The sequence below is a fragment of the Aotus nancymaae genome, unplaced genomic scaffold, assembly GCF_030222135.1.
Source record: "Aotus nancymaae isolate 86718 unplaced genomic scaffold, 86718_ANA_hifiasm-v0.15.2.pri h1tg000064l_1, whole genome shotgun sequence".
Lineage (NCBI taxonomy): Eukaryota > Metazoa > Chordata > Mammalia > Primates > Aotidae > Aotus > Aotus nancymaae.
The window spans coordinates 24,841,969-24,861,821 of NW_026988479.1; the positions used below are offsets into that span (position 1 = coordinate 24,841,969).

Consider the following 19,853-nt stretch of genomic DNA (forward strand, 5'->3'; position numbering starts at 1 on the left):
AGGCGGGAGGACCACTTGAGCCCAGGACTTCGAGACCAGCTTGGGCAACATAGTGAAACCCTATCTCTACAAAAAATACAAAAATTAGCCAGGTATGGTGGTTTGTGCCTGTAGTCCCAGCTACTCAGGAGGCTGAGGTGGGAGGATCACCTGAACCAGAGAGGTCGAGGCTGCAGTGAGCCATTATGGCAACACTGCACTCCAGCCTGAGTGACACAGCAAGACCCTGTCTCCAAAGGGGGAAAAAAAAATACTTATTGGAGAGAATCCAGCGCAGCCTTGATGGTGCAGGACTGAGTGTCAGTGGCCCGGCCAGGAGCCAGGTCAGGCGGCACTACACTTGGCTGCATGTCCATTTATGGGAATCAGTTTCCCAATCTGTTAACAATTAGATTGTTAATAATGGTTAACGGCAGCACCCTGAGAGGCGAAATGACTGTGGGAGGTCCCATTGCCAGTGAGAAGGCAGAGGGGTGACCCAGACCAGGCCTAGTGTTGTTAGCCCTCCCTTAATGTGACACTGCAGGTTGCTAATGAGCAAGCAGCTGCCAGGGAACGTAGAGTCGTAGGGTGTGGAGCTAGAAAGCCTCTGGAATGCTCTAGTTTGGGACTCCAGGCCTCTGGACAAGGCAGCCAAGGCCCTGAGACACTGACACCATGGCCAAGATGTCCTGGCAGGATGGCAGGCAGTGCCCACAGTCCAGTGCTCGTCCCAGCTCCCCAAGGCCTTGGGCTGCAGCCACTCCACGGTGCCCACTCGTAGTGGCAGATGTTTTGCCCATCCGGTCTTTGTAAGTTGCTCACCGCTCTTCCCCGTCTCCTCACCCCCGTGCCCAGATTCCAATTCAGAAGAGGCCCTTCCTGCGTCAGGGAAAAGCAAGTACGAAGCCATGGATTTTGACAGCTTACTGAAAGAGGCCCAGCAGAGCCTACACTGATAACAGCCTTAACCCTCGAGGAATACCTCAATACCTCAGACGAGGCCCTTCCAATATGTTTACGTTTTCAAAGAAATCAAGTATATGAGCAGAGAGCGAGCGAGCGTGAGAGAACACCCGTGAGAGAGACTTGAAACTGCTGTCCTTTTAAAAAAAAAATCAATGTTTACATTGAACAAAGCTGCTTCTGTCTGTGAGTTTCCATGGTGTTGACGTTCCACTGCCACATTAGTGTCCTCGCTTCCAACGGGTTGTCCTGGGTGCACCTCGAAGTGCCGGGTCAGTCACCCATCACCCCTTCCTTCCCGACTGACTTCCTGTGGTAGACTTGCAGCTGTGTTCACCATAACATTTCTTGTCTGTAGTGTGTGATGATGAAATTGTTACTTGTGAATAGAATCAGGATTATAAACTTCATTTTTAATTGAAGAAAAAAACAGTATATCCTTAAAATAATGTATTTATGGCTCAGATGTTCTGTGCCTGGGATTATTGTATTGCTTCCTTGATTTTTTAACTATGCACTGTCGTGAGGTGTTTGCCACTGAGCTGCTCTGCTCCCCTCGCCAGATTGCCCTGGAGGTACTGGGTGGCCGCTAGGCTGGTCCGCAGGGGAGCGTGGCCTACTGTTTCCAGGCTGTATCTGCCACGCCCTGCCCTGTCTCCTGCTGAGCAAGTTTGGCTCAAATTACAAGAGCCCCCATCTTGTGCCCAGCTCACGCTTCAAGCGTGTGTCCATCCATCTGTACTCAGAACCTTGCATACTTTGTAAGGAAGGCGGGGCAAGCCGCATCATTCCTGTTTTCCAGGGGAGGCTGGCAGCACCCCGAGAGGGGAAATGACTGTGGGAGGTCCCATTGCCAGTGAGAAGGCAGATGGGTGACCCAGACCAGGTCTTCTGATTCTTGGTCCCATGCTTCCATAGCAGCTGGGGTAAAGATGCCGTTTCAGGGACTGGTAGAGGTGACTTTGGCTAAATTGTGCACCAGACTAGAAGCCTAAGGGCTCATTTTAGGGGTTACGTTAGCAGTTGACTCACCGGCGTCAGGTGAATTCAAGCCCTGGCATGTGTCTTGGGCATACCATCAGCTTGTGATCCTGAGTGGTCCTGCGGTTTGCCTCCGCCTGCAGACACACTGTCAGAACTTGGTGACACCCCTGGCAGTGGTGCAGACAGGCGGTCTGGGAGCAGTCATCGGTTTTGGGCCAGCCACCAGGCTATCCTACTCCCTCAGGTAGTCCTTTGTCCTAGTCTGTAAAGTTGTTTTGTGGCTGGGGCAGGGGAGCCAGGAGGAGGGTGTGAAGGTTGGGAGTAGATAGGACAATCTCCCAGCTCCCCTCCAACTGAAAAAACACTCCCATTGGGCTTTACTTTAAATTTGGTGTTCTTAAGTGATGGCAAAGCCATTTCCAGCTTAATGTTCTGTGGGTACCTTGGGGGTCATTCATGAGGGCAGCATGGCCAGGCAGGGTATGAGTGTACTGTTTCTGATTTCTTTCATACATCAGGGTTCCTTGGGAAATTTTTGTATTTTTTTATTTAAAAGGTCCTTCTGCTTTAAAAAAAAAAATTTTGAAAGTGGCTCATTAAACTAAACTAATGAGCAAACTACAGGCTAATGTAATTTGTTGCTTATGCCAAGCCTAGTTCGTTGAGAATTGACTTTTTTAAAGATTATCAAATACCTCAGTAGGTAAAATGAGCCAATGGTCTTCCACTGGGTGGTGAGCATACTACCAGCTCATGGATAAGGCCGGAAGAGGCAGGCTTTAGCAAGGACAGGGATATTGAACTGCAGTGTGTTACAGCAGTTGACCCCTCTGGACCCCAATTTCCTTTTGTGTGAAATGAACTGAAGGGGAGGATTAGACAAGTTTCAACATTGTTAGCTTCTGCTGAGGCAGAGTCTAGCCCAAGATGGCAAATACATAGTACATATGCCACTATTCCCAGCTCCTTGACCAATACAGACGTAACTAATCAATCACAGCACTCGGGTTTCTTGAGCCTGGATGTGCTATAAGAATCCTGAAATCGGCCGGGCGCGGTGGCTCACGCCTATAATCCCAGCACTTTGGGAGGCCGAGGCAGGTGGATCACGAGGTCAAGAGATCGAGACCATCCTGGTCAACATGGTGAAACCCGGTCTCTACTAAAAATACAAAAATTAGCTGGGCATGGTGGCGCACGCCTGTAGTCCCAGCTACTCGGGAGGCTGAGGCAGGAGAATTGCTTGAACCCAGGAGGCGGAGGTTGCGGTGAGCCGAGATCGCGCCATTGCACTCCAGCCTGGGTAACAAGAGTGAAACTCCGTCTCAAAAAAAAAAAAAAGAATACTGAAATCAGTGCTCTGGTAAGTCATTACTAATTGATCAGAGTTTAATCTATTTGACATCTTGGGCTAATCTTTGGAAGGTTTCCAACAATCATGCAGAACCATATCCTGGCCGAGTTTTGTGGTGGCGTATCCCTGTCTATGATGTTCAGTTCCATGAGAGAAAACTCCCCTAATGCTATTCTGTGGCACAAAACTCCCAATACTATTTGACATACACATCCCCTTGCAGAGGGTGCAGGGGGCAGCAGATGAGTAACAGACAGGAACATATTTGGGGAAGGCAGGGCTTAGGAGGATGGACCAAAAAAGGGACTTCCCACAGCACAGACCTGATCATTCTGAATTCCTTTATAGCTATTCACTGCCTAGCACATAGTAGGCACACAATAAATGATTATGGAATGGGATAGAATTTAGATCTTTCTGCAGCCTCCACTAAGTAAGTCCTGATTTGCATCAAGGAGAGAAGTGAGATAGGAAAGAACACTAGATTCCAAGTCTGGAGAGTTGGGGGAGTCCAGACTCCACCAAGAACTTCCTTTGTAACTTCGATAAGTCCCTTCCGCTCCCTGGCCCCTCAGTGTGCTGAAAGGAGTTGGACCATGGATGCTGTCTAAGCCCCTCCTATTTGCTTCTTCTTTGATTGCACTTGGTCAAAGGGACGGCCTTGGACTGGTAGTACTTTAGATTAAAGAAATGGGGAATTTTAGCAAAGGACAAGCCTGTCACTCCCTGCTTTGGGGTCAGCTGAAGCTGTCCTTTCATATCAGATTAATCTAGGACACTTGAAGTTAGCTTAGACATTGGCCCTTGAGCAGAAACCTGAGCGTGGCATTGGGACATGACATGCCTAAAGTCAGGGCTGGGGGATGCTGCCTGCCGAGGGCATTGAGTAGTCTCTGTTGCCATCCCGTACATAAAATGCTACAAGTTCTAAAATTTACCGACCCTGCAGACAACCTCTATCCCGAAGGACTCATTCGGTGCTGTGTATTATTTACTAAGGCAACTCCAAGGTCTGTTCAGGAAAATGAGTGAACCTTGGTCTCTTTCCCACCAAATTGAGGAATAACCCAGAGGGAGCAGCTGCCATTGGCAACCATCTCATTGTAGCTCTGTCCTAGTGTTTGCTCTCAATGATGTTTACATGTGATCGCCATAAAGCTTGCTGTAGACCGTGTCGATAGCTGCCCATGCAGGGCAGGTCGTACTGTCCGTTTCTGTGCCGTGCTGGTGTTTTCCAAAAATGTCCGATCCAACCACTAAGTGGAATTCTTCCATCTCCTTCCTCAGTCTGTACAAGGCTGAATCAGAATCCTCATTCTTGGGGGCTCTGGTTACCGAAGGAAAATGCATCAAAGAGGTAAAGAATATGAGTGGATGGAGTGCAGCTAAGGCCCCCACCCCCTGCCCCGTCACAACTTGCCCCCTCAGCCAAAAAACTGCTTTGAGTCAAAAAGCACCCATAAGGTATCAGCATCTGCCTTGAATTCTTGCAGCATGGAGTGTCATATGTGCTCAGGAGAGAGGCAGGGCTTTGTGGGCAGGAGAAGGAAGGGAGGAATGCTCTGAGCTGCAAAGACCCAGTACTCAAGTTCTGATGTGGGAAGAGATGCAGTGAGACGTCTTTTGTTGCCTAAAGCCTGTGTCTATTGGTTTTTTAGAGTGATTTCTCCTAGACATGTGCTGTAGGCCCACTGGGGCTGCTGTGCAGTGGTGAGTAGAGGGGCAGGGAAGGCATGGACAGCCTGGTCTTTCTGCATGGACAGCTCAGTTCTTGGCCCATCGCAGATATAGAGTTCAGTTAATCCCAGCTGAGCCTGCAGCTTGAGAGATGGCTCATCCCAACTGTGAAGCAAAATCAGTCTCAGAGTATGTATTGATCTGACTCACTGATGTCAAACTGCAGTATTTTTTTAGCATTTGAGATTTAGCAGCTGCCTTCAGTTTGGAGTGACCCATATCCCAGCATCAGATATGATTAAGACAAGAAATTGGATGTACAATAGCAAAGAAAGTGAATGTAATGGTTTCACTGGCCAAAGAAGAGGGACCCTGTCATCCCTTCCCACTGGGGCAGAAGAAAACTAATTAGTGCTATGTGCAATATGTTAGAGGTAGCCCCCTAGTCCCTGAGGTGTTATTACACATGGATGGGCTCCAGGTCTGCTTGCCAAGTTTAGAGGTATAGGGTAAATGGAGGGAAAGCTTCAGAGTTGGAAACCCACATGCATGAATGTGTCCTCGGCCCAGAACCATCATGGGATGGGGGAAGCCCTGGGAGCCGGCTGCAAGATGCCCAGGAAGTAGGCAAAGGCTGACTTTGCATTATCAATAAAAGCACTTTGAGAAAACCCCAACACTTCAGCCAGGCTCCATGTTTCTACACTGGAAAATATGGGTCTCCTTTGGCTGTGGGAGGTGTTCTTCTAGAGACTGGGACAGGGAGTTCAGGAATGGGGCTGCTGTCAAGGAGGAGAGCAGAGATGCCTTTGGAGATGTCAGCAGCAGGAGAGCCAGTGCGAGGGCCAACCCTTTGCTAGCCTTTTGTTGGAAGCCCTAGAAACAGGGAGCCATGGATTTAGATCTTGGTACTTACCTTTACAGAGAGATGAAAACAGCAAAATGAGTTTGTAGAGCAAGTCACTTAACTATAAGCCATCTTAGAATCAGAAACTCCATTGTTTCTTACTTGCTGTGTGATCTTGGGTCCCTGTTTCCTCATCTACCAAATGAGAGTGTTGAATATGAGCATTAAAGTCCCTTTGACTTCTGAGAGACTCAGATTCCCAACCAGGAGCATTGGGAATCCATCACTTCTCCTTAAAACTGAGTCCATTCTCTGACTTGACCCAATTCCTGTTCAGGGTGAGGGTTCTCTGCAAGAACCAACTAGCAGCATGTTCCATCCCACTGTGTCCTGGCTGAGTTGCCTTATCCAAGGAGGCCACTCTCCGGGACAGATCTAAGCCATAGTTTCTAGTGGGGACAGTAAGGAATTAAACCCCCAACTTGGCTGGGTAATGATGTCAAATCTCACATTAACCTCATCTTTGTCCCCACTGGACAGATGTTAATGCGAATGTTGTGACCACTTGGCTGTTTCTCTCTTGTTCTCAGACAATACTAGCAATACACTTTTTTTTTTTAAACAGCTTAGGCACTTTTCACACATTTCTTTCAAATGATTGTAAAACATATGGGGCAACAGGAGGCATTGATCACGCTGCATATGTTTAGGGCAGCTTTTGTTTTTTGTTTCTTTAATGGTATAGCAGCAGTGACTGAGGCTTCGTGATTCATGGGGACAGATTTTCAGATACTCCATTTCATCAGAATGCTTTGCACATCTGGGAGGAGTACAAAAATCTAATTGCCCGAATCTGGGGCTTGGAAAATAGGTTTTATAGGTGGTCGGTCCCTGGGCTGTGCAACAACTCCTCCAAGAGGGGTTTATATAACTAGAACTCCCCTTCCCCGCCACCGTGCAGTATTTTCTGGTCAATGGAGTCACCAAGGCGGTTTATAAAAGCTTCCTTTTTCACTTGACCACCCTTGCTCATTGGTTACTTGTGAAGGGGATTGGTCAGTTTCCACCTCAGCACTTTGCCTTATCAACATGTGGTCGCCATCTAGTGGCCAAAGGTTGTCTCCACCGGCTACCCAGATGGTAGGCAAATAAATCTTTTGGGCCACCCTGCTGTCCATCGTTAACTTTGGGAATGAAATATGATGGCATGAACCAACTGTTTTTGTGTTCAGAGATCAGTGCAACACTAGGGTCAGAAGACTCCAGAAGCAGCCACTTAGTAGACTCTCACGCAGAACTGAGAAATGCACTAGCTGTCCTGTGGGCAGAAGAGACCGGAGTGGACCAGGGGAGGTCCAGGGGCCCGGGAGGGGTTTACTGTAACTGCAATACTGACGGCCCAGCTGCCGACCTTGTTACATAAACCTTTGCTGGGTGGTCCGAATTACGCCCTCAGGGCAAGAGAAGAAGTTGGGTGTAAGAATTCTGTGGGGGGCCTGGCCATGACCTTTGATATGGTCCACCGAATAGCCAAATAGTTTTTTTGGTTCAATTTTTTTTTTGTTTGTATTTTGTATTTTAAAAATCTTGTCAAATGTTTTTGTGTTAGGAATAAAAAGTCATAAACTATTCCCAACTTTGTTTCTTGAGGGATGTTCTGATTCTGATGGAAACAGGTGGGAAATCTCAAGGGGAGCGTGGACAAGGTGGTCTGTGGATCAGGGAGTAGACTGCTTGGATTTCCAAATGGTTTCTGGGGAAGATGACCATCCAGAAGTCCAGCTTAGTGCAGTCTTCTCTGGAGTTCACACCCATCCCCTCACCTCCTTGTGCCATGTTGTTAGCATTGGCTTGGAGCATCTGCTTCTTCCAGAGGCAGCTGCTAATGTTGAAACCAACATGAGCCCTCTCCTTAACCCCAGGTTTCTAAAGAAGGTGTCTGTAGCCAGCCTTAATCAACTGGGCAAGGTGGTCCCTATGGTCCTTTCCAGCATTTCCAAATCTTGGACTCAAATCCTTTTCTCTTGGTGTGACCACGCAGCCTAGAGAATTCTGAGCAATAGGAGCCAGGGCCTTCCCTGACTCTGTGACAGGGTCAAACCAAGGAATGGCTAAACCTGTGAGGTTTTGTCATCCCCAGGGGTACTACTGTAGGGGGCATTATTTATTAGGAAGCTTAACAAGGTAACTACAGCCTGAGTGTGTGAGTGTAAGGCTGTGTTTGTGGTGGGTATGTGTGTGTATCTGTGCACACATACACACATCTGTGCCTGTGTGTGTGTGTATGTGTGTGTGTGGAATTACATTGATGCATTTATTGAGAAAGGTGCAAGAATTTCACCTACACAGAGGGACACATCTGCTTTGTTATTTATAATAGAAAGCTCAATTTTAATTTTTTAAAGGACACTGCTAATGATTGAGAATCAAGTTTTTAGTTTTGCTATTTTTTTTAATTGGTAGAGGATTTTTATATATTTTTTCCATTTTGTTGGGTTGTGTCCTTATTTATATAAATACTTTATCTGTAAGAGGCAAGAAGGAAACCTTCTTTGCTTTTAATTATTGTGGTTGTCATCGTCCCTATTTTATTTCTGGTGTGATTTCTCAGTCTTACCTTCTAAATGAGAAAATGTTTTCCCGTATTTGTACATTGTCAGATTCTATAGTTTCCTAGATAATTTAACCAAATTGCTCTATGTATTATTATTCTGTGAGTATAAAGTTCTATTTTAATGTCTGTAAATACTTCAGAACTGGCTTCTTTTCTCAAACTCCCACTGTGGGGTTATTGTTTACATCACAAAAACTGTAGAATCTCTATGCTCATGTACTGTAAATAGTGAAGTGATCTGCTTATAAATAAACTTAACAAATACACTATGGAGATTAAAAAGAAAATACCACCCACAGCTCTGCCCACGTGTGTCTTTCCTTATTGGTCCTGGGAGCTCTTTGACGGACACCGACCACTAAATGGGGAAGAGATTCCGTTTCAGCATCACCTTCTCAGATAAGACCCCACCTCACCGCACTTTTCCCTCCTTCACAGCTCTTTTCACAGTTCACATTCACGCTGGATACAGGGGCTGAGGTGGGGGATCATTTTAGCCCAGGAGTTCAAGGCCAGTCTGGGCAACATAGTGAGACCCCTCCATCTCTAAAAAAGTAAATTAAATAAAATATAATAAATAAAATAATCATTCAGACTCATCTCACATAACAGCTGTTCCATGAAGGACTTTTTGCCATGACTTTTATAAAGCTTTACCCCTTTCCGAACACAGACTTCCTTGTTTTGTTACAACAACTTTTTCACACAGGCAGATTGAATAAATGCACTGTAAGAGATATTTTGGCATTATGGTCCCAGGCAAAACACTCATCAACTTGTAATTACAAAAATTACAAAACGGTTTCTGGTCAGAGGATCCCAGAGCAGGCCTCCATTGTGTGTGATATTTGAGTGAACTCAGAACATTTTCCTTTGTAAGCCGTAAGCCACCGCGCCGGCCTAAGCTGCTTGGCTCCACCACTTACCAGCTGGGTGTCCTTGGGCAGATTTCCTACCTCTTTAAGTCCAGTAAGTGGGGTGAGCAAGTGGCATCTTCCGAGACTCTGTCTTGTGCCTGTGTGTCATTTCCTCACGCCTCAAAGGGGTTAGCCTTTATTTTACTCTAAAGCTGTTTTTCGTGCTTTACTTTTAAATGCAAGATGAGCCCCAAAAGGTTGAAACATTGAGGAAGAGAATTACATATAAATAAGAACGGGCCGGGTGTGGTGGCTCACATGTGTAATCCCAGCACTTTGGGAGGCCAAAGTGGGTGGATCACCTGAGGTTAGGAGTTTGAGACCAGCCTGGCCAACATGGTGAAACCCGTCTCTACTAAAAATACAAAAATTAGCTGGGCGTGGTGGTGGGCGCCTGTAATCCCAGCTACTTGGGAGGCTGAGGCAGGAAAACTGCTTGAACCTGGGAGACGGAGGTCGCAGTAAGCCGAGATCACACCACTGCACTCCAGCCTGGGCAACAGAGACTCCATCTCAAAATAAATAAATCAATAAACAAGAACAGATACAATGAATGATTACATTTTATGTTATGTGCAAACTATTCAGGTTGCTCTTTATTACATAACTCATACACACATACATATATTGTCCTTGTTCAGGTGGTTTCTTTTCTCAATCTGTGAAAATTGCTTGGATTTCTTTGATTGCAAGGGAACACATCATGATTTTTTCCCATTAAAATTAATAGGAACGTTTCCACTTAGGGTAGAGCTCTCTGGTGTGATTAGAGTCTTTAGAGAAGAGTATGTGTGTGATTGACAGCTCAGTACCGGTTGCCCGTTGCCCATGTTGTAGATGGTAAGCTTCGAGAATAGACCTGCTTTTCCATTCACTGCAGGGCACCAGCCCCATCAACCAGGAATTCCTGAGACGATCCTACCCATAGTGCAAGGAATAGGATGGCAGATACAGAGCCTCAAGACCTGCGTTTGGGACCCATCTCTGCCACTTCTAAATTGTGTGAATTGGGCAAACCACCTCTTTGGTCCCTGGTTTTCCCAAATATGAAACAATTTGCTTAGCTGAACTTGAAGTTCCTTTATGTTCTTATGTTCTTTAAAAACAACAACAACAAAACCAGATTTGCAGAAGCAGTATGGTATAAGGTAAATGCTTATAAGCTGGGGTTCTGGTGTCAAACTGCTTGGCTCTTTTTTTTTTTTTTTTTTTGAGACAGAGTCTCCCTCTTGTCACCGAGGCTGGAATGCAATGGTGCAATCTTGGCTCGCTGCGACCTCCGCCTCCTGGATTCAAGTGGTTCTCCTGCCTCAGCCTCCCAAGTATCTGGGATTACAGGCACCCACCACCACACCCAGCTAATTTTTGTATTTTTAGTAGAGACAGGGCTTCACCATATTGGCCAGGCTGATGTCGAACTCCTGACCTCAGGTGATCCACCCACCTTGGCCTCCCAAAGTGCTAGGATTACAGCTGTAAGCCACCACGCCGGCCTAAGCTGCTTGGCTTTGAAGCTTGGCTCCACCACTTACCAGCTGGCTGTCCTTGGGCAGATTTCCTACCTCTTTAAGTCTGCTCCTCACCATGTGATAAATGGAGCTAGGAATAGTTTCTCCCTTGGAGTGTTGTTGTTAGGATGAAATTAGATTGTGCACAGTACCTAGGACATGGTAAGTACTTAATCAATATCAGCTGTGATCCTCATTGCGCTCAGTCTCATTTGGTGCTAAGCAAAGTCATCTGAGAGAGGCACAGCAAGGATCTTGACTTTTTTGACAGATTGGGAAAAGCTGGAAAGTGGAGCAGAAGGAAGCTGCCAAAGGGACTCAGAAATGTGATGGCAGAGTCACATCAATGCCTGTGTGTTCCTGAGTGACATTTACTTCTCCTTCTACTCTGCCACGTAACCACCACATGTGATGCACTTAGGACAGGCCTGTACTTAAAGACCACCGCTCTCAGAATTTGCATTGCAGCGGGGCAGAACATCTAGCTTGGGAGTTTAAAGATGCAACTTCCAGACCCAGCTCTCTATTGACATGACCTGCAAATAGGAGCAGGGCTCACGTGTCAGGAGCCCAGATTGATCAGCTGTGGAGGCCTGGAAGCCACCAGGCTGTGGATGCCCTGTACACTCTGTTCTCTGTGACCTTAGGCATCTCCTGGAGGGAAGCCGGGGAACTGTGCCAGGAACTTGGCCCAGCCCCATCCTCTCACTGGCCTTCAGTTTCCTCGTGTGTCTAAAAAGAGAGATTACAGTAGATCTGTGGTTTACTGTTTGGGGAAACCATGTGGCTCCCTCTCCTCAAGACAACTGTTTTAATATATTAGTTTCTGCGTAACATTCAGTGTGGAAGGAAGAAAAGTTCTAGAGCTAATGTCCATTTATTAGAATGAGACAGAGGAACGTGTTACATGCGGCCACAAAGAAACAATCAGAAATACAGATGTGAGAAAACTATTTCTGCAAGTCCGTGGCAAAGGAAATAAGGAAGGAGCACTTTGTAGACTAAAAGAAACAACCATAGCTATGTGAGGTGATGGATATATTAATTAGCTTCATTATGGCAGTCATTTCACAGTGTATATCAAAATATCACAGCATATACCTTAAATATGTATAATTTTTATTTGCTAACTATACCTCAGTAAAGCTGGGGGGAACAACAGAGAATGAAAAAAAATTGAAATTCGGACAAGCATAACAGAAATTGACTTGCAACCTTTTAGCGTGTTATTATCATTTTCAACTTCTGGTTTATTTGTGGTTTTCAACATTAGTTACTATGGTACGAATGCTGATCAGGCCAGTGGCATTCTGCTAGGCATTGCAGACTTGCCAGACATACTTAGATTCAGTTTAAAAGAAATAAGTCCTGGCCAGGTGCAGTGGTTCATGCGTATAATCCCAAAACTTTGGGAGGCTGAGGCGGGAGGATCATTTGAGGTCAGGAGTTGAGGCCAACCTATGCAACAGAATGGGACCCCATGTCTACAAAAAAAAGTTTAAACAAAAGTAGCTGGGCATGGTGGTGCATGCCTGTGGTTGGCACTACTTGGTAAGCTGAGATGGGAGGATTCCTTGAGACTGGGCTGTTGGGGCCCCAGTGAGCTATGATCATACCACTGCACTGCAGCCTGGGCAATAGAGTGAGACCTCGTCACAAAGAAAGAAAAAAGGAAGGAAGGAAGGAAGGAAAGGGAGAGAGGGAAGGAAAGAAAGAAATTCTATCTGCCACATCTATCTTTTTAAACCAACAGAATGCCTGTTAATTTAAGAAACAGAAGTTCTGAAATTGAGAATAATTTGCCTTAATTTATACTCCGTGAAATCAACGGAAAATCCAAAAATAAAAAGTACATCTTATTTTTCCTAAAAACCAACAAAAAGAAACAACTAAATTTGAAGTGTGAAATTGTTCGGATCAGATTCAGGCAAGCCAACCATTAAAAACTTTTGTGACAATGGAGGAAGGTTGATTAAGGGCTGGCATCACAAGTTGGGTGCCCCAAAAAGCACACTTTAAAATGGACTTAGTCTGGAGGATGCTTATTAAGCAGTGCCCTGGGGGCCGATGCCTGGGGAAGGGAAGGAAATAGGAGTGGGCAGAGGGAGAAGTTGAGCTGTGATGTGAGCCCAGCAACAGCCTTGATGGACCCCATGAGGAATCCTGCAGCTAGAAGAGCCCATGCTCAGCCGAGATGGCCAGGCCCCTCCACCTGGCATGGATCAGTCATTGGGTGTAGGCCAGCCTGGGAAAGGCTGCAGTAACACCTGACAGGGCTGACACTGAGGGTGGTCTGCCAACAGCACTCAAAGCTGGTGGGGTCCCAAGTCCTTTGCTGAAGCTTGGGGTCTGTGCAGCCAATCGAAGCATACATCACAGCTGGGTATTAGGCAGGCATTGGTTGCATGGGCCAGGGATGCGGTTATGTTAGAAAATATCCTTATTTCTTTAAAGATGAGTTAGTGGAAGAATGAAATGATATGTTTGAGATTTGCCTTTTTTTGTTTTTTGAGTCAGAGTCTTGCTCAGTTGCCCAAGCTGGAGTGCAGTAGCATGATCTCGGCTCACTGCAGTCTCCGCCTCCCAGGCTCCAGAGATCCTCCCACCTCTGTCTCCTGAGTAGCTGAGACTACAGGTGAGTGCCACCACAGCTGGCTAATTTTGGTATTTTTTGTAGAGACAGGGTTTTACCATTTTTGCCCAAGCTGGTCTTGAACTCCTGGGCTCACGAAATTTGCCTGCCTCAGCCTCCCAAAGTCCTGGGATTACAAGTGTGAGCCACCATACCTGGCCAGGATTTGCCTTTAAACACTTCAGGTAAGAAAAAAATTGAAAAGGAAATGTAAAAAGGACAGATGAAATGCATGTAGCAAAATCTTGATATTGGAATCTGGGTGACAGGTTTGTGGGGATTCAGTGTACAATCCTCTACTTTTCAAAATTGTTGAAAATTTTTATAATATATTAAATGAAAGTATAAGAACAAAAATGATTCAAGGAAATAAACAGAAAGAAAAAGGGGGAAAAAAGAATAAAAATGATTCTAAGCAAGCCAGTGAATCTGGCATTAATTAAATGTTTAATTGATGTCTATGAAACCTGGAATATTGGTTTTAGCTCAATAGGCAGTTCTCAAGGCTAAAAGAATGTTTAAAAGCCATGGATAAGGTGTAAGCTAAGCTTGTTCAACCCACAGCCCATGGGGCACATGCAGCCTAGGACGGCTTTGAATGAGGCCCAACACAAATTCATAAACTTTCTTAAAACATTAGGATATTTTTTGTGTGTGATTATTTTTTAGCTCATCAGCTATCGTTAGTGTATTTTATGTGTGGCCCAAGACAATTCTTCCAGTGTGACCCAGGGAAGCCGAAAGATTGAACACTCCTGGAAGCTAAATTCTCTATCAGCTTTCAAATCCTATGACTCCTTTACTTCTCAAGATGTGTGGTCTTCCGCTGGCTTGGGTCATCTCTTCCCAGGAAAGGGTGGTGCCGTCCGGCCAGCAGACCCCCGGTGGTATTACTGGATACAGCAGGACTTGGATGTAGTTGCACCCCCTGGGGGGTTTCCCCCCGGCTGATTTCCTGCGGCTGCTACAATGAGACAGGAAAGAGAACATGCCGGGTGACAGGAGGCTGCAGTGGGCTTCCCCTTTGACCTAATTTGGACCAAGAGTTGCAAACTCAAAGGCTTTCAGCGGCCAACAGATAACCACACATGCAGAAGGCAAACCGGGTGTGAGGAGAACCACGGAAACTGAGAACATTTCTCTAAGAAAAACAGCAGCACGAGGATGATGATAAATGAGAACCAGTACTTGGTACCAGTGTCTGGGAGACCCCGGGAGTGGTGAACACTGAGGAACTAGAGACAGCCTCTGTCTCATCCAAAGAGGGCCGTTGCCACTCAGCTTCAGCCAATTGTTGCCATGCAAAAATTATAGACTGGTGTGGCCAGATCTTACTCTTTTAAAAAGAAAAGCTGGGCCAGGCACAGTGACTCACGCCTGTAATCACAACACTTCAGGAGTCTGAGGCAGAAGAATCGCTTAAGCCCAGGAGTTGGAGGTCCACCTGGGAACATAGCAAGATCTAGTTTCTACAAAAAAAAATACAAAAATACAAAAATTGGCCGGGCATGGTGGCATACACCTGAAGTCCCAGCTGACAGGGAAGCTGAGATGGGAGGATCACTTTAAGTCAGGAATTTGAGGCTGCAGTGAGCTATGATCGCGCCACTGCACACCTGGGCAACAAAGCGAGACTCCAAAAAAGAAAGAGCTGTGCAAGGTGGCCCATGCTTGTAATCCCAGCACTTTGGGAGGCCAGGGCGAGTGGATCATGAGGTCAGGAGTTTGAGACCAGCTTGGCCAACATGGTGAAACCACATCTCTACTAAAAATACAAAAATTAGCCAGGCATGGTGGCACGCGCCTGTGATCCCAGCTACTTTGAAGGCTGAGGCAGGAGAATCACCTGAACCTGGGAGGCAGAGGTTGCAGTGAGCGGAGATTGCAACATTGCACTCCAGCCTGGGGACTGGGCGAGGCTCCATCTCAAAAAGAGAAAAGAAAAGAAAAAGAAAGGCTGCAAATCTGTACTTTTAAAATCTGAAATATTCCAATTTTAAAATGTGGTCCCAAAAAAATTACATTAAAAAAATGTTGGTACTGATTTGCTAGCTATAAGAAAAAAAAGAGGAGAAAAAATGTAAGCCAAATCTGTATTTTTTATCTGTAGGCCACAAATTTGCACTGACCTACCACTTGCCCAAAAGACAATTTGTACAAATTAGAAAAATGCACTTATTTCTCAGGACACCTCACTGCCATTTTTCTAGAAAATCAAAACAGCTATACACATCCATGATGTACAGGATGCTTCCCGGAGCTGTGCAAAGCATGAACTACAAAACTCTAAGTGGCCCCTGCATTTGCAGCTGCCCATTTAGAATCAACCCACGCTGCCCAGAGCAGGGCTGAGGCCCTGGTATTTTCCATGTGTCAGAGCCATAGGTGAAGAGGGATGGGTATGCAGAGGAGGGCAGTCAGGGTGGGGCAGGGACGAGACGCCATGTCCTATGAGGAAACAGAGCACACATCCAGTAAAAGAAATGACTTACGGGAGGGGCACAGAGCACACAATCAGTAAAAGAAATGACTTAGGGGAGGGGTAGTGCTGTCAGTAGTAAAGAGTTGGAACTATAGACGTGAGACCTCACGCCTATAATCCCAGCACTTTGGGAGGCCGAGGCGGGTGGATCACGAGGTCAAGAGATCGAGACCATACTGGTCAACATGGTGAAACCCCGTCTCTACTAAAAATACAAAAAAATTAGCTGGGCGTGGTGGCGCAGGCCTGTAGTCCCAGCTACTTGGGAGGCTGAGACAGGAGAATTGCTTGAACCCGGGAGGCAGAGATTGCGGTGAGCCGAGATCGCGCCATTGCACTCCAGCCTGGGTAACAAGAGCGAAACTCCATCTCAAAAAAAGGAAAAAAAAAAAAAAAAGAGTTGGAACAAACAAATCCCATTTGATTCTGAAGGCAGAACCGTGACCACTAAGTGGAAGCCTCAACAAGGAGAACAATTTGAGTTCAAGGAAGATCTTTCTAATAGTAGTACTGAATAAGGATGTCATGTAAGATAATGAGACCTCTGTCACTGGTGGTTTCAAACATCAGACACAAGGCTGGAAATAGGGCCTCTAAAATTCCTTCAAAGTCCAGACGTAGTGGCTCATGCCTGTAATCCCAGCACTTTGGGGTGCTGAGGTGGGCGGATCACCTGAGGTTGGGAGTTTGAGACCTGCTTGGCCAACATGGTGAAACCCTGTCTCTACTAAAAATACAAAATTAGCCAGACATGATGGTGGGCGCCTGTAATCCCAGCTACTCAGGAAGCAGGCGGAAGAATTGTTTGAACCTGGGAGGCGGAGGTTGCAGTGAGCCGAGATTGCACCACTGCTCTCCAGCCTGGGCAACAGTGAGACTCCGTCTCAAAAATAAATGAATAAATATAAATAAAATTCCTTCCAACCAATAATTCTACATCCTTTCTAGATCTTTTCCTTTGCCCCAGGGTAGGGACATATGTAGACAGTGCTAAAATCAGAGTCTGCGCTATGTTGGTTGGGGGGCACTTGCTAGGAGACCTGGAGCTTTTCTCAGACTCAATCTTGGGAACATGGCTCTGACTCTTACTGTGACTTGATCTCTTCCAGCCTCGGGTGCACTCACACACAGAATGGGGATAGTACTGGCCATCAGGAGCCTGAATGAGACTCCGCGTATGAGGCCCCAAGGCCAGACCCAGACACTGAGTGCTCAGGGAGCTGGTGGTGAGATTCCCTATCTCCCCCCATCCACAAACCTGACTTGGCCGCTTGCTGTTTCTGCTTCTCCTCCTCCTGCACCTTCATCTTGGCATCATACTCATCAGCAAGTGACTTCCACTCCTTGCGATTGTTGGTGATCCCATCCAACATTGGGGTGATCTCCTCGTGGAAACGGGAGAATTCCTAGAAGAGAGAGTATGTGCCTCTGGCGCAAGAGCCATGCCCCAGGGTCTGGGCTCAAGTGAGTGACACAGCTGGAGGTGTCCACCTTTGGAAGGAGCTGCTTTGGGGTAGTAGGCCTCTGTCACCATGCTGATTCTACAGGGCCTCCGGTCCATACCATCCTGTGCCTCCCCTGCTTAGAAGCCTCCTGTGGCGTCCCTGTCCTTTAGCAGGAAGTGAAAACCCCTTACTATGGCTTTCAAACTCCACGACCCAGTGTCCTCCTGCCCTTGACCATCCTGCATTCTCCAAGCAATCCACAGCTCTCAGTTCCTGGAGTGTATCCTCTGTTCTGTGGGCCTCACACAAGCTGCTCTTTTTTTTTTTTCTTTCCAAGACAGGGCCTCACTGTTGTCCAGGTTGGAGTGCAGTGGCACAATCGTAGCTCACTGCAGCCTCAAACTCCTGGGCTCAAGCCATCCTCCCACCTCAGCCTCCCAAGTAGCTGGGACTACAGGCGCACGCCACCACACCCAGGTAATTACTTTATTTTTGTAGATATGGGGTCTCCCTATGTTGCCTAGGCTGGTCTCAAACTCTTGGCCTCAAGCGATCCTCCTGCCTTGGCTTCTCAAAATACTGGGATTACAGGCATGAGCCACCATGCTCAACCCAAGCTGTTCTCTTTGCTGAAACACTCTAACCTCCCCTTTTCTCCCTTGAGGTCTCCACTTACACATCACTTTCTCCAAGAAGCCTCTTCTGACCCCCTAGGTAAATGGAGTCCCCCATTGGAAGCTCCCAAAGCTCTCTCTTACTACATCTTGCTTCCTTGTAATAACTCCCTTTGCTTGTCTCACCCAGAGGCTGAGAACCTGGAGAGGGCAGGGACATTGGCTGCCTTGTTCCCTGGGGTGGCCCTGGCCTAGCACAAGGTCTGGGACACAAGGATACTCAGTAAATACTTTCTGAGTGAAATTGAGATGTTGAGAAGATGATTCTTAAAGGCTCTTATAGCTCTTTGAGCACAGCACATTACAGTTTATGAAGCAATTTATCTCCTTTGGTCCTCAAATTCCTGTGAGGTAGGAAAATTAGATTCATCACTTCTATATCTTTAGGTAAGGAAATTGAGATGCAGATTGATGGAGTGGATTTGCCCAATGTAAGAACAGCAAATCCAGGGACCACTGTGAAATGCCAGCCAGAGCCGACTGTGTTCAGAGATGCCTGGGTTCTGGTTCAGGCTCTGCCACAAACGGTGTGACCTTGGGCGGGTCGCTACCAGAGCTTCCCTTCAGCCATGAAATCAGGACAGTAGTAATCCCTACCCCACAGTGTGGTTTCGGTAGTGCACATAGAGCACTTAGCCTAGTCTCCCTTAGTTAATAATATTCCTGACGATTAAAACTCATGACCTCAGCCGGGTACCATGGCTCAAGTGTATAATCCCAGCACTTTGGGAGGCCAGGGTGGGTGGATTGCTTGAGGCCAGGAGTTTGGGACAAGCCTGGCCAACAAGGCAAACCCCTGTTTCTACTAAAAATACAAAAATTAGCCGAGTGTGGTGGCATGTGCCTGTAGTCCCAGCTACTTGGGAGGCTGAGGCAGGAGAATTGATTGAACCCAGGAGGCAGAGGTTGCAGTGAGCCAAGATCACGCCACTGCACTACAGCCTGGGTGACAGAGTGAGACTCCGTCTAAAAAAAAAAAAAAAATTAGTTGGATGCGGTGGTGTCCACTTGTGGTCCCAGCTACTCAGAATACTGAGGTGGAAGATCATTTGGGCCTGGGAGGTCAAGGCTGCTGTTAGCCATGATGATGCCACTGCACTGCAGCCTGGGTGAGAGTAAGACCCTGTCTAAAGAAAAAGTCATCAAAAAACTCATGCCTTCAATGGAAAAAAAGAAATATTACTAATATTTAGTAATGATAGTGGCAAGCATCAGTCACTCTGCCCTGAGAGTCAGAGCACCCCAGTTAGTCTGAGTTCTATCTCAGGTGCTCTTGTTGCCCTCTAGAAAAATTGCACTTCTTCCTAGCAGAAGGGCTGCAGCTCACACAGCATCAAGAGCACTGGACTAAATCCTGCCTCATGGCTGAGTCCAGTGACACTGGCCCTGTCATTTTGCATCTCTGACTTCTGTCTTCTCATGTGTAACATGGCCAAAATAAAAATTAAAAGTGAGAGATGGATGGTGGCACAGATAACGGAAAGTTGGGAGCAGTGGGTTTCTCAAGAGGGAGACTAACTTTGAACAAGAGCTCAAAGAGAAATGCCAGATTATCTTTTCACAGTTACTTTTGGCCTATCATGTTTCCACCAGCAGGGAAGTTAGAAGGACATATGTCTGCTGTGTTTCCTCTGCCTCTGTCTGAATCCATGCTTGGTCATTTGCCCCACAGCTGTGTATTAAGCAATTAGGATGTGCCCCAGGCTGGAGCCTGGAGCTGCAATCACATAAGACCCATAGAACTGTCCTGAGAATCAAATGCCATTCAAGACGA

General features: G+C 46.6%; 2 protein-coding genes across 4 annotated transcripts in view; one reads left to right on the forward strand and one right to left on the reverse strand.

Annotated features, from left to right (window-relative positions):
• PPARGC1B (PPARG coactivator 1 beta) overlaps positions 1 to 8,719 on the forward strand; it is a 126,622-nt gene extending 117,903 nt beyond the window's left edge. For both annotated transcript variants that reach the window (XM_012452494.2, XM_012452586.2), the window contains one exon: positions 838 to 8,719. In XM_012452494.2, the coding sequence (XP_012307917.2) occupies positions 838 to 938 (101 nt within the window). In that variant the 3' untranslated portion in view covers positions 939 to 8,719. The remainder of the gene's footprint in view (positions 1 to 837) is intronic.
• Positions 8,720 to 11,876: 3,157 nt separating this feature from the next.
• Positions 11,877 to 19,853, reverse strand: part of PDE6A (phosphodiesterase 6A) — an 85,889-nt gene continuing 77,912 nt past the window's right edge. Inside the window, exons 21-22 of one of the 2 annotated variants that reach the window (XM_064366504.1) lie at positions 17,219 to 17,366; positions 11,877 to 14,442 (exon numbers count right to left, since the gene is read on the reverse strand). In XM_064366504.1, coding sequence (XP_064222574.1) covers positions 14,369 to 14,442; positions 17,219 to 17,366 — 222 coding nt within the window. In that variant the 3' untranslated portion in view covers positions 11,877 to 14,368. The other variant, XM_064366505.1, reaches the window with a different exon arrangement.